This window comes from Melanotaenia boesemani, chromosome 19 (genome assembly GCF_017639745.1).
Source record: "Melanotaenia boesemani isolate fMelBoe1 chromosome 19, fMelBoe1.pri, whole genome shotgun sequence".
Classification (NCBI taxonomy): domain Eukaryota; kingdom Metazoa; phylum Chordata; class Actinopteri; order Atheriniformes; family Melanotaeniidae; genus Melanotaenia; species Melanotaenia boesemani.
In genome coordinates this window covers 5,719,736-5,735,116 of record NC_055700.1, presented here as the reverse complement: position 1 = coordinate 5,735,116, position 15,381 = coordinate 5,719,736, and the positions used below count along the sequence as shown (strand labels likewise).

Sequence of the window (15,381 nt, the reverse complement as noted above, 5' to 3'; positions counted from 1 at the left end):
CAGAAAAGTGTAAAATCTAGAGACATCGATTGCAGAAATACTTCCTACCTCACCTTCCCTAACCGTGTAGAGAAATCTAGAGCCAGAGTTTTTTTAACCCATCTACAGCTACTTAAGGACCATTCTGCTGTAACTAGAAGATAAACCCATGTCGTTTTTGTATATAAATCATTCTAAGGGTAATAAAAACACTTTCCAGCCATCTTCTTCCATTAGACCAAATTGTGGGTCATAGTGGAAACACGCTAAGCAGCATCCCAGATGTTCTTCTTCATAGCAACACTTTCCATCTCCTCCTGGGGGATCCCATGGCTCTCCCAAGCCAGATGGGATATTTAGTTCTCCAGGCAAGTTACGGGTTTACCTAGGGGCCCCCTCCCAAATGGGTATACAAGAAAAACCTCCAGATGAAAGCACCCAGATAATCAGATGCTCAAACTACCTAAACTGACCTCTTTCTACTCCAGTGAACAGCGGCTCTACTCTGGATGTAACCATCCCACTTAGGAACGGCTTGTCTCCACTCTCTCACTGTTTTACTTACTACCCAACACTTATGACAGTAAGTGAAGGCTAGAACATAAATTGACTGGTAAATTGAGAGCCTCACTTTGTGGCTGAGTTCAATCAAATGCCTGCATTAGCATCAGTGGAAACACTACTCCAGTCTACCTTTTTACCTCATTCGCCATTATTCCATCACTCCCCACCCACAGGATAGGGAGGGAGGAACCATAAAATAGACCTAAAACAGAACCAAAACAGAGCACAGCGGCAAGAAGAAACTACACAGAGCTGCTGCCATGTGGACCCACCACCTGCACCTACCTGAGATAGACATCAGGGACGAGGCATGCAGTCTGGTTCAAACACAGAACACCAGTATGCAGCCTTAATTATCTGCTACTGGAACTTTAGTTATTATCAGATACGTACTGTCTGAAGCAGTCTTCACCTGTTTGTAGCTTTTTACTTTACAGAAATGAACAAATCTCATGCTGGGATTATTTTACTGTATTTCTAACTTTTCAAGCTGATCATTCAAATGACTAACAAACTATTTTGTAATTCAGCAACTCTCTTCAGTACATCTCCTGATACATCCATGCTCCTGAAACCTAGATCGAAAGCAATCACTCTAAGTGTAAAAAGAGCAGTTTTACATTCATATTCTTGTATTCTTTAGTCCCCACTGGCCTCTAAATGTGGTATTTTATTCTAAGAGTACTTGTTCAGATATGATTTGTAAATCTCACCTGGAAGAAGCATTCTTTGTTGCTCCTCTGAGGGTTTCCCTGATATTTTCTAAATGCTTTTAGGAGGCAGGTTGTTGTGTAGTACAGGCTGTAAAATCCTCTTTGTTATTAATGAGTTGATCATCTTCTCTGATATAAAGTGTTCTGTGTTAAAACTGTCCTATATATCCTAAAGCAGGGATCCCCAACTCTGGTCCTCAAGGCCCACTGTTCTGCTGATGTTTGATGTTTACCTTCTTCAACATACCTGACTGAATAATGGCGCAATAGCAGACTTATGCAGAGCTTGTCAATTATCTATTTAACTGGAATCAGGTGTGTTGCAGTAGGAAAACATTTAATATCTGTAGAGTAGTGGACCTTGAGGATCAGGGTTGGGGATCACTGTCTTAAAGGGCTTGGGTCTTGACTGTAGAGTTTTATCTTCCAGTGCTCCTGCTCCCCCCTCCATTAAAGAACTGAACAGACGTAATAAAATGAATAAAGTGTAAATATGCTGATATTGATCAAACCCTGCTACCACTCAGAGCCTCCATAACATAAAGTGACATGTTGTTCTGTTTGGTCCCAGTATCTCCCTCTGTGTACCAGCTGCCACCTCAGGTCAAGTGTGTGTTGAGGGTGTTTTCAGCTCTGCGGTGACATCTTACGGCTCTCTCTCAGGATGCCATCAAGGCCGTTGAGCTGGCGAAGGAAACCTCGGTTGGGGATGACGCCTCTGTGGTCTTTTACGGTTTTAATGGCTTCCACCAGAGTCAGGTTTTGTCTGATCATCAGGTAGGCCAGCACCAACGTGGCTGAACGACTCACTCCCACGGTGCAGTGAACCAGCACCTTACCTACAGACGGAAAACATGTCGTAGGCTCACCGTAACCACCTATACAAGCACTGACTGCTGCTCTGGCTGCTTCATAAGCTTCAATATACAAGTTATGAGCTAATATTAGCCGCTTCCACAGACTTACCTCCACTTGTGAGAGCTTTGTGGATAAACTCAGCAGCAGGATAGAAGTTGACACTCATGTCGAAAGTGGGGGAGTCATGTGCCTCGATGCCATGATAGGTGATGTTCATCCCCTTATAATACTCAGCTCCACCACGCCACTTGCTCTGTGCACAGTTCAGAATGTGTGTAATGCCAAGTTTGGCCAGTTCACGGCGATCTGATGCAATTTCTCTGCAAAGAGGAATAGTTTTTACACATCAGCCAAACTGATTCTCTAATACGGCCTCTTAGCTTAATAAACAAAAGCTGCTGAGTGACTGACATCAAACCAGAAATCTTGATGCAATTTTGGACTTTGAGCTAAATTGTTCACAGTTATATTCAAGCAGTAACCAAATCAGCCTCATAACACCTGAAGAATATATCCAGAGCAAGGAGTCTGATGGCTCAGCATGATTTAGAAAAACTTCCTCATGCATTTGATTTCAGTAGACTTGACTACTGTAATGAATTTTTTTAGAGGTCTCTACACAAATTATTACAGCATCTGCAGCTAATCCAGAATGCTGCTGCTGGTGTCCTCACATACACAAGAACAGGGAACATATCACTCTGGTTCTCAGATATCTACACTGGCTTCCTGTGCACCAAAGAATTGGTTTAGAAATGAATCTGCTGGTGTACAAAGCCCTGTTCCTGACATCTGGAACAAATCAGAAAACCTGAAGTCTGATCCAAACCTGAGTTCTTTGAAATCAGGCTTTAGAGCTTGTTTATTTGCCACTGCTATTAATTAAGATAGAGAGTTTTCTTTTCTTTTCTTTTTGAATATATTTTCCTGCAGCTGTGGATTGACAGTGACAGTGTTGATGATGACCTGTTAGCATGTACTTGTATCATAGCTTGCTGTATGTATTCTGTTGGCTGCTTCTCCCTGACTTTTGAGTTTGTTTAAATGAACTCAATAAATATTTCTCCTGCACCTTACTGTAATGTTTTTATGTGAAGTACTTTGAATTGTCTTGTACGTGACATTCACTATACAAATAAACCTGTCTTGCCTAGAAGGACATGTTTGATTTTAATAAAAATAAAATAGTAATAATTTGAGATTCTTTAGTGACAAAAGTACTAAATTTGACTTTATAGTACACAAAGAGCCTTCAGAAAAAAGCATCACTCTACATGTCTGTAGAGTGGAGTAAAATATTGCATTTGAAAAACATGAGGCACTGTTTTTCTTTCAATTCGAGCATGAAAATGATAAATCTGTATAGCCAATGGATGAACGAATGCTTCTTAACTTTATGATCTATTCCAACAAGGAAAAAGGTTAGGATAATATAAAAGGTCATTCTTCCAAACTTAGCTGTTTGTAAACCAATCACCTCTCAGATTAGAGGCTAGGAATGCTTCAGACATCTGCATCGACTATTCTATTGTATTCTACAAATAAACCATCACTTTCAGTTGTCACACTACAGATCCTCTCAAGTTTGATTTTAAACCTCAATTAATCAATTAAATATGCATTATTCAATGTTGGCTGGCTGACTGGTAAAACAAATGTTATTAAAGGAGTTAAGGCAGGATATAGTACATAGTACTATAAATGATTTCCCATGGCCATCTTAACAGGTTGATCCAGTCTTAGCCAGTCCACATTGATAGTTTGAATGTTGGCCTTCAAGTTGCAGCTCTCAATAAAACTGAGACCCTCTTTAACCACAGACTCACTGATCTCCGATGAAGAGTCGTGGCCACACTTCGTCCGCATGGTTGCAGGCCGTTTTTCCCGTGCACAGCAGCCTCTCCAGCTCTGACACGCTCAGGTTTGGGGACGAGCGCTCTGAGTCTTTTCGGCTCGGAGATCTGGAGCTGCTCCGTGACCGAGAAAACCGGGACATGAACGCCATTTAATCTGGAAAAAAAGAGAAGAAACACACCAAAATATCCTACCGAAAATAATACAACAATAAGGACTAAAATGAGTCAGAAAAGCAAGCGTACATGGACTAATTGTAGTATTTTGAATACAGTCACTGTTCCCATTAGATTATATTTACTTGCTTTTTTCTGGTGAAAACTTGATCAAGTGTATCATCGCGTTTGAGGCTAGATAGAAAATTCAGCGGCCCAAGTGTTCCCCATATTCCATATGTTTTATTTACCTGAGTATTCTTTTATTCCGAGGCTCAGTGGTTGTGAAGGAAGAGCTGCTCTGCGGCCATGTTGACTCATTTACTCGCTGTGGGAGGAAGGATGGGAAGGATGAGATGATGATGCTACAGCTGCTTCTCAGCATCCACCGGACATCTTCACCACCACCGCAGCTCCATCTTCTCAACAAGTCCTCGTTTAGGCACGCTACTCCGCAGTCGGGTCCTGTTTTTGAAGGCAAATTGAAGGAAATGTTCACTTAAACAGCACGACAAGCTGTATTTTCTTTCTTTCTTTCTTTTTTTTTTTTTTTTTTTTTTTTTTGCGTGATGGGTTCTAGAAACCGGGATGGTTATTTACAGGTTTATTGTTGGTTTATCTTTACGGCGCTCAGTCAAGTGACTGAGTTGTGGTGGTTGTCTCCATCTGCCGGTCAAATGAAGGAATAATAATAAAAAAAAAAGCTCGATAGAGACAGATAGATATAGATAGATAGAGAGAGAGGGGAGAGGGGGAGAGAGAGATAGGTTAATATCCAGCGGAATTCATGACTCATGGGGTTCATATTTTAGCATTTACTAAATTATGTCCAAATTCTTTAACAAAATATATAATTTTAACATACCAAGTTTTAAATGATCAATTAAAAATGATCCATTTGGAGAGGGGGTTGTTGCGACAACAGTGGTCTGGTCCAGACCACTGTAATGAGTGGTCTCTGCCACCAGGGGGTACTACATCAGTGGTCCGAACCATGGTCCAGACCAGACCACTATTGCTGTGACAACCCCTACTGAATTATTAAGTGGGTCTTATTTCACTTTCAGCTTTGAAATCTTGCATGAGGTTGTTATGTAAGTCCGACCTGCCTGGTCTTTAAATGTTCGAGCATTGCAGACGTACTTCCGCGGTACAAAAAGTCCCCTGAAAATACCACTGAAAGTGGAGAAAATAACTTTCAAATTTCTTCCAGATATTTAAATAATAGGACTGCCATGGAAGCTGCAATTCATGTAAACGTTAACTCTGTGACACAGGAGAGACACATCATTGCAAGAACAATAGATGATTTTCTACAACAAGAATCTTCCAGTCAAATCTTGGAAACATTTTCCAATCAAAATTCTACTGATAACAAAAATGAACAATCAGGGACAGAAAACAGTAGTTTGGAAGCAGAAAACCTGACAGGTAACCATGCTAAGGAAGGCAGACAAGCAACTTTTCTGGCAAATACAGATGAAGATGCCAGAGATATTTCTGAAAATGCTATCACTGGGGAAGACGTGTCAGAAGATGAAATGAAAGACAGAGTAGAGAATATAGAAGAATTTTCCCCCGAAGATATGATCTCATTCATCCCAAAGTTTCCTAATACATTTAACAACAGCTTTGTGAATTCCGTGCTGCAGTGTATTGTACGTCCTGAAAACCTTAGTGATAGCAGACTTAAAAATTTTTTAAAGCTTCATCAGCAACGCCTGCATTGAGAAAGATCATTTTAGCAGCCATTTACCAACCAGGGAGACGTTTCTGTCCAGATGACATCTTTCCAGCTTTGAGGGAAATACGGGCAAACATAACATCAGCGTGCCTGGATAAGCACAACATGGCTTGTTTATTAAAAGAAGCCACGCTTTGGGTAAATAGATGTCACCTTTTATCATCTTCGCTGGGTGCTACGGCTGTCGCAATGTGTGAAAACTGCCAGACAACAAGAAGCAAAACTAGACAGCTGGGTCACTACAGTATCCTTCCATGGCCAAGGGATGTTGACAATGTGCAAAATCTTATCCTCAAATTACAGAAGAATTTCCACTTAGGGAAAAGATGCAATACATGTAAGTTCAAATTACGGAAAATGCGGTTTTTTAATCCTTCTGAGTTCATAGTACTCTATTTACCTCGGTTAGCTGTACCGACATATTTTATACCGTCTGTGTCTGTAAATAAAGAACTCCGGCTTCCTGGAATAATTGGACTACACAAATACAATCTCAGCTCAGTCATCTGCCAAAAAACCTCAAGATCCCATCTTCGACACTTTTATACATATTTGTTTTATCCGGGAATGTTCTTCAAAGCTGACAATCTGACAATATCTGTGGCAAATGGAGGAGATGTCGGAGATATTTCTCAAAATGGGATACTTTACATATATAAAAAGAAAACAGACGTCATGACAGAAGAACCCATGGAGCAGGAAAGAGACATAAATGGACTTGAAAATATTATCGTAGAACAAGCAGATACTTCTAAACCAGATTCTCCCAGTACTCAGAATAATACAACAGCAACAGAAGGAGCAGGTTACACTGAGGAGCGGGAGAGACACATCAATAGACAGGAAGAAACTGTTACTGGTGAAGAATTTAGGCATAGGCCTGGTGATCCTTCTGACTGCACTGATATTTTTTTCATGCTAAGAACTCCACCCAGACAACTTAGCTGGTGGGAAGAGGAATCAGATGATGAAATGGTAGACGGATATGACAGTCCACCAAGAACCCCACCCGGACAATCTAGCTGGTGGGAAGAGGAAGCAGATGATGAAATGGTAGATGGATATGACAGTCCACCAAGAACCCCACCCGGACAATCTAGCTGGTGGGAAGAGGAAGCAGATGATGAAATGGTAGATGGATATGACAGTCCACCAAGAACCCCACCCGGACAATCTAGCTGGTGGGAAGAGGAAGCAGATGATGAAATGGTAGATGGATATAACGGTACACGAGAATTAGAACCCAGAGAGGTACTAATACGTTTCAAGTGGTTATTTCTTTGTTTGTTTTTGTATTTTTTTTTTCTATATATATCTTTTAAATAGTTATAAGGGACCACTTGTAACTTAAAACATACATGTTACCATTTTATCACGGTGCCTCAGAGTTGAGAACCCAATAGCAGACTGAAGAGGCGGTCAAGCAAAGCAAAGCAAAGCAAAATTGTTTTATTGAAAATATGGGAGAAATGTACTTAAAATTCATTTTAAACTGCAATACTGATGCCAACACACTGCACAATGAAAATCAGCTAATGATGTCAGAAAATATGAACACAGTGACATTTTAAGACAACTTTTAAGTCAACACAATGTGCTTTTTAAAAGGCACAAATCACAGGTGCCGAGTCAAAACATAGTGCTCGTCATAAATGAAAAGAAAAGGAAATTACTCAAACAAAAGAAAATATAATTTAAAGTGCACACTTAATAGTTCCATATTTGATAGTGGTCATTGCTACAAAGGGTAGATTCAGTATTTTGAGTCTACATATCACAATATTCAGTAAACACTGAGATAAAAGCTCATAAAGGATGCAGGATAAAATTCATTCTGCTGTTTAGTACTATTTGAATGTGGAGCCATTTAACAACTTTTTAAAAAACACAACATAAAAACATTTTGGAACTCACAGCAACTTGACAGCTGCAACTTACTTTTTAAAAATAAAATATTGAAATCAAGCACTAATTTCTACCGTGCTGTACTTCAATTGTCAACATCAACATAGTACATAAAAGTACATAGACATTAGGCAACAGCACATTAAACATGTATTGTGAATGAATCGAACAATTTTCAACAAGTTTTTCAGTACATGAACCTGACTAGGCGATATGTTAATCTATGTATTTAATCTGAGGTAGAAGAGGCACACAGTGTCACATCTTAGATTTGAGGTAGAAGAAGCAAATGACATTTGTAAAGAGGGGGAAGACAACAAAAAACTTCCTTAATACTCAGCTCAACAAACATCTCGTTCTGAGAAAACCACTCATTGAAAAATCATTCTTCAGCGTCAGTAGACGGTTTGTTGTCCTCAAAACACATCACAACTTTTTGGATAAATGTGAGTGTAAGCTCGAGTTTTTGGGTACTGTAGGTCTAGTGCATGGATGTACCCAAAGAGGAGGAAAAAGGAGTCAGCCAGATTTGTGGGACCACTCACAAATATTTCACCGTCCACAACAACGCAGATGCTCTCAGTACTCAAGAGGGCTGCATCAAAAGTGTCAACTGAGGCGACAGTCAGAAGAGCCAGCGGAGCGTCTGTGAGGTCTGGACCATCAACTTACTACAAAACACAAATAATACAAAGATGAGTTCAGCCCCTCCAGGATAAAAATCATACTAATGATGTAACGAAGTGACATTACTGTCACTTTGGCTACTCAGCATTAATCTCTGTTACCAAGAGCTTAAACAATCTGTTTACCTTGAGAGTGATCAGTATAGCACAATATTAAAGGGAATATATGATATTTCCACAACAATTCCCCTCTTTTGATCATAATGAAACCCATTTCGTATTGATCACACCAGAAAAGAAAATTTCATAAGATTAAAGCATAAAAGAAAAAAAACAAAATGAATCAAACAAGGATAACCACTGAGGTAGAGCTGTACAGTGGATAAATGAGAACACCACAATCAACTAGTGAACCCAAAAACTCTTACGGTGTCATCAAACTACTAATGAACTCATAAAACCAATGAAAAAGACAAATGAACCAAAAAAAACAAAAAAACAAAAGAAAACATAAAAGATAAATGTAATGTAATAGTGATATGAAACCTTAAATGATTACATTAAACATCAAATCCACATTCCCAATATAAATACAGACAAAACATCAGAAGTTGCAATTCACGAGGATTCGAGAAACTCCATCATAACTCTGAATGGGGGAAATAAACATCAAACTCATTACAACCCCAAGTGATACCAGCAAAAAAATCCCAGAACATATATGAATGAGAAAAAGAACAAATTAAGACAAACTAAGACAGAAAACTCTCAACACAACCTAAAACCTCATCATCACAGATCCGTGGAGTGTAAGGGGGAGGAGAAGCCAAGAAATCTAACGGGGTGTCAAGAAAGTCGCCTTGAGCACTAACAAACATCTGGAGGGAATGACCGGGAAACGTAGATGTCATCATAACCTTGAGGCACAGGGGGAGGAAAGTCACCACAAGCCAACAGGCAATCAGAACAGCAGAAATGGGGCCTAAAACTGCAATCAAAACATGCCACCATCCACCTGAATGAAACCAAGACCATAATTCAGAAGAAAACCCAGAGCTATCACGAGCCTCCATCCCCAATAACAGATATCTAAGGTGATCCTGAAGAGAAGACAGATTAGTAGACATATCAGGAATGAATGTACAACACTCGTCACCGATAACCTCGCATGTCCCCCCTCTTTCAGCTAAGAGAAAGTCCAGAGCCATCCTATTCTGCAGGGTCATGACCCGGAGGGCCTTTAACTCAGGTGTTAACGGGTCAAACCCCTTAGTAAACAGAAAAGTGAGATTTTCTAAATCTACAGCTAATGCATCCATCTGAAAAGCATTGTTAACTGTACCAGTGTGGAAAAATACTTCCAAACCTTTAGTTAGTAGTGGAGATACGAGCTCTTACAGTTCTACGAGGAGGAGAGAGAACCCTAGAAAGATCTGACAACGCACAGAGGTGAGGGATGAGATAAGCTAAATAGTGTAAGATTCATATAGTAATTCGGACATTGACGTTAATTTGTTTTAAGGTGCTAAATATATGTTATGGCATTGATTAGTTACTTATTTGTGTTAAAGAGTAATCTTCATAGGTTTAGCTCTCCTTAGTTGCATTTCAAAATAAGAGTGATAGCTTGTTGAATCTGCCTCTGTGTTTCTACTCTTTCCGTTCTGTTAGCCCCTTCTAGCTTCTGATTGGCTAGCACTGTCACATGGGGGGAGGAGAAGGAAGTGTTCAGTGTTCTGTAGAGTGTTTGACATGTGAAGAAGAGTAAAGGCTGCTCAGTGGGAAATCCGTCTTCATCCTGTTGTTTATCCCTCTTCAGAGTGAACTACACACCACGTATTGAACCCTCACGTTACAATTGGTGGCAGCGGTGAGAACTTTTTGTGGTTTAATACTTTTGGTGAGTTTTCCCCTGATCTTCATTTTTGCTGTACTGGGGTATTTTTTTCATTCTTTGGGGACAGCAGATGAGCTGCAAGACATTTGTTTGTGGAGACTTTAAGGATTTTTGCAGTTTTTTCCGCCCCTCTTTTCCATTCATTTTATGAGTTTAGGATCTGCAATTTTTTTTATCATCATGTCAACTGATGGTGGTGAAGCTTTGTCTGGGCTGGAGACCTGTTCCACACACCAGCAGAGGGCTGTAGAGGATACACGGGGCAGTGTTTCTCTTTTAGCTCCACATACGGTTTTTGGTAACCTTGCAGTTGTTCTGCCACCTGCTTTCAAAGGAGATGGAACTGAATCCTTCACTAGTTGGTCACGTCGCTTGGAAGTAGCTGTGCAAGCAACAATTGCACCTGATGCAGATTTGCCTACAGTTCTGTCCTCAATACTTCCTACTCGTCTGGCGGATGCAGCATTCCTGTATTGGGACAGTCTATCTCCTGCAACTCAGAGAGACTATGATTTAGTGAAAGAGAAACTCAGAGAAGTTTTTGGGCCAACATACTCGAGCAGCTTTTTGCTTTTGTTCTTTTACAATTCTGTATTTTATTTTTCAACAGAATGCTGCATACTTACATTTTAATTTAAGTATTTTCTACATGTCAGTTTGCAGGATAACTAAAGTAAACTTTATAAACAAGTCCCGATTCTCTTGGGAGTTATTTGAGTGATGTCATATGTTTAGGTTAAATGAATAGGCAAAGGGACTGATAGTGAGGCCAGTACACTTACATTACAGGTCTTGAAGAAGTTGGAGGAATCTTCACGCAGGTTCACAGGAAGCGCAAGAAGGACAAGGGCCTGTCTCATATTTACATCACGTTGTTCCTAGATGGGCAAAAATGATCCATTACAACAGTAATTAAACAAATGCAGAGCAAACACTTCAAATATCTTTTAAAATGTATTTTTTTCTGATAGAATACATTTTTTCAACATGTCTATTTCTGGTGAGATGACAATAATGTGTTCATGGCAAAACTACTTAATCTTAGGTCGCAGTTCCAAGATATGACTTTTTTTTTTAACTACATAGAAGGCAACTCATACTATGGCTTCTTACAGCTGTCTGCAAAATAATCTAATTATCTATTAATCATGCAAAGTAAAAATTCACCTGAAGGTCATAAATGATCATGAGCTTGGCTAGCTCATCTGCTATCTTGCCAGTCTTGGTGGACTTCTCTCTGAACAAGCAGATGAGTTTAGGTCTGCGTCTATGCAGGTCTTTGTAGAACTGATTGTGCAGGGTAATGTTGTTGATCCGGTGGAACTCGGCAAATGCCAACCAGTTGACAACACATTGGTAATTTGATTAAGCCTATTCTTCTGCTGCAAAAATCCTAACAATCAGAAAACTTGTGAAAACTAGTGCACAATTTACACAACTCACCTTTTGGTACCTGGCTGCTGGTGAAAAGCAGGCTCTCTGTAGCATGCTTTGTAGTTTAAGATCTGTACACAACATGAGACAGCACAGACAAAAAATCCAAATCAATAAAAAACATTAACTGTACAATAATTATAGTAAAAATTAAAATGTTAAAAGATGTGCTAGCAAGTCATTAAGAAGCAAAACATTGATTTGTGCTTATGGACCTGATATTTTTCTATTAATAAAGTGTTTAAGTGATTAAGCTATTTCTTTCAGTGGACTCCACAGTTAAGATAAAAACAGTCATTTGCGAAAAGAATGACTGTGGAAACACATGAAATTAAACGAATTATTAACTAGAAAAAGCTGTTATTAGCATAACAGCATGTGTGAATGCTGTCATGCTGAATGATCAGAATAAAGTGCTGAAAAGATGGCTGAAGATGGTTGAAAACAGTTGAAATGTCCTTTTTGAAGAAGTATTTATTAAGCTAGAGTGAAGAGTTGAAGAATATAAAGCTCAAACTTATGGAGTAAAAATGGAGTAAAAAAAAAACTTAAGACTGGAGTTTAAATGTGCTGAAATGGTCAAAGGTTCAACTGAAATGCACCAAAGACAATTGAAGACAGCTGAAAATGCCTAAAATGTGGTTGTTAAAGCTTCATTTGAAATAATAATGAACCTGAAGTCAATATCTGAACTTTATAATTTTTTGTTTAAGGTGCTGAAATCAGTGTTGCCAACTCCTCAGTAAGGAAAGTAGCTATTGGCTGTCCTGAAAGTCGCTAGAAGTCGCTAAATGACGTCATAGCCTAATTTGCATAACTGACAATTTGCATGTAATGTAACGGCCCATTGTAAAGAAAGAAATAACATTGTGGAGAGACAAAAGGTGAGTCAAAAACACCCTAAACATGTTTAGAACTATAAATATTTTTTTCTGTTGATTCTTGGTTTGTTTTTTTGTTTTGTTTTGCATTTTTGTCATTGAAAAAGGCCATCACTTTTAAAAATAAGCTTTGATAACCTTTGTCGAGATCCACATTAATCAATTTTGTCCTTTATTGTTAAGTGTTAGAATATTAAATTTAACCAAAGGAATGTTATGTTGGGTGGAATTGCTTGCTCTATGTCTAACCCTCCTCCTTTATCCGGGCTTGGGACCGGCAAAGTGACACAAAAGAGACACTTTGGCAGAGTTACTTAGGTTTTTTTTTTTTTTTTTTTCTTTTTTCTTCTTACTTTTAGTTTAGTTTCTAACCTTCTGCTCCACTTAGAAGCCTATAATGAGTCACAGTAAAACATGAACATTTTTTGTCAGAAATATAACATTCTTAGCTATTTTTTGGGATAGACAGTTTTAACTTTAACAACATTAACAATCTAAATGAACCAAACTGAAACAACAGGAATGACTGTGGCAATGTGAGAAAATTACAATGCAGCTGTAATTCAGGCTCATTGCTTTGTTTTGTTTTGTTTGTTTGTTTTTTTGTTTTGTTTTCAGAACCCCCTGCTGTGCTGGCTCACAGAAAGAGTTCATCATCTTCATTTTGGTCAAGGCTTTCTATGCCAGGTTCAGCAACTGAGGGAGTGGTCTTGAATGAGTAAGCAGCTGATGTTCCAAAAAGCTGCAAAACATCATCAGGCAGCTTGTGCTCATAGCAAGCCTCACCAGACAACTTGAGACCATTTCGGACATCCAGGACAGAGTTAAGGGTCTGCAAAGACATTCGATTTCTAAGTTTGCTTTTTACCACACTCATCTGGCTGAATAATCTCTCAACTTCAACATTTAGTGTGGCAAAGACAACACAGAAACAGCAGCCATGGCAAGTTCTTGAAACGGGTTGATACCAGCTGCATCCCTGAACTTCCAAATTTCACTCCAGAAGCCCAGTGTGTTTTTTGTTTCATTCCACTTACTGAGATGGATGGCACGCCATTGCTGGACAATCTTGTCTATCTCTACAGGAGAGTAGCCAATGAGATTGGCTATTTTTTCTATTTGTCCCAGGCTCTTGTTGTGCTTTAGAGTTTCCTCTACATTGAAGACTGACATGTACTGCAATGCTTCGATGTTGTCTGGCAGTCTCACCCTCAACTCATTAGTGAGGGAGATGGTGAAGGCTACACACCGCTTTCGAACATTGTTCTTCTCCTCAGGTGCAAGGTGGAGCTCAGCTGCCTTTGACTCAAAAAGGTAACCAAGGTACGGCTTGGGACTGATGTATCCATCAATTGGCTCCTTGAGCACATCAATATTTGCCATTGAATTCAGCACCCTGCTACTCACAGACTTTATTAGGCTAACCAAGCTGTCAAGAAGTTTAAGAGGATCTACCTGCTCACCCTCAAAAGCCTTGATGGCCAACTGTACCTCACCAAGCACTGACTTCAAAAAAGTCAGATACAAGATGTTCTGAGGATCACTGTACATAGAGTATAAAACGTCAGCCATGTAACAGTGTTCACTGGACTTGGTGATTGTGAAATGCAGTTTAAGCGCCTCCCACTGGTCTAAAATGCGTGAAACTGCTGGTTCAATAGAGAGCCAACGTGTGGCACACACCTTGGTTATCTGTAAGGGTTTCTCCCCACAGTTGATGGTCTCATATATGGCTTTGTAGGCCTCCCTGCGCTTTGGAGACACTGAAAACCAGTTATAAGTCTCCCGTACCAAGTACTCCACACTACGGGGGATGGTGTCATTGGAAGCATGACTTACAGCAAGCTGCAGAGAGTGACACACACAGCGGATAAGAACCAGATCTTTGAGGCCATATTCCTCCTTCAGCACTGTGTGGACCCCATTGTTAATCCCCGTCATGACCGAGGCATTATCAGTCCCTATTCCCAGGAGTTTCTCTTTTTTAAGAGAACACTTCTCCAGGAAAGCCACAACAGCTCGGGCTATAGATCGAGCATCCCCTCCCTCCAACTCAACAAGCCCCAGAAATGTTGAGACAATTGTGTGTTTGGTGTCACTAAAGTACCTTATCACAATCCCCAGGTACTTAGAAATGCTTACATCTGTGGACTCATCGAGGAGGAGGCTGAAACGCTGGTCACCCACATCTGCGACCAACCTTTTCAGAAAGTATGGTGCTAGAACACCATTGATCATTTCCGTGCACTTTGTCCTGTGCATTCTGAAGTGAGTAGCAGCAGTGGAGTCTGAGAAAGCAGCTTTACATGCTTCTCCAATGTGGTCACATGCCAGCATGGAACAGTGTTCAGCAATAGCTAATGCCATAGTGGCTTCAGCTTTTTTTGCTGAGTCAAACTTTTTATTTATTAATGGTAGCTTGCTTTGGGTGGAACTGTTGTAAGGCTTTGCCTTTTGAGTATGTTTTTGAGTTGTCATGTGTTTTTTTATATCACAGAGTTTGGCATAGAAATCAGCCTTACAATACAGGCAGTATGCCCTTGTATCGTCTCCAATAAACGGCTTAAACCAGCCTTTGAATTCAGGGTTTGATTCCCACTCCTTTCTATACTTTTGAGTGTACAGTTTAGACTGAGACATGATGAGCTAGCTAGCTAGATGTTTAGCTTAGTCACAAAAAGGCGCACACACTACACAGTGAACGAGGTGAGTAAGTGACTAAGGCTGTGAGTCAAATGCAATTATTTATTTTAGTGTGACAGCGACAAAAC

The 15,381-nt window shown here is 39.8% G+C and overlaps 1 protein-coding gene across 1 annotated transcript; it reads right to left on the bottom strand.

Annotated features, from left to right (window-relative positions):
* LOC121629733 (dual specificity protein phosphatase 26) lies at positions 1 to 4,771 on the bottom strand. Its single transcript, XM_041969478.1, has 5 exons — positions 4,724 to 4,771; positions 4,375 to 4,588; positions 3,941 to 4,124; positions 2,223 to 2,434; positions 1 to 2,095 (listed from the first exon to the last, which is right to left on the bottom strand). The coding sequence occupies exons 3-5, from the start codon at positions 4,117 to 4,119 to the stop codon at positions 1,884 to 1,886; spliced, it is 603 nt and encodes a 200-aa protein (XP_041825412.1). The 5' UTR covers positions 4,120 to 4,124; positions 4,375 to 4,588; positions 4,724 to 4,771; the 3' UTR covers positions 1 to 1,883.
* Positions 4,772 to 15,381: the final 10,610 nt, after the last annotated feature.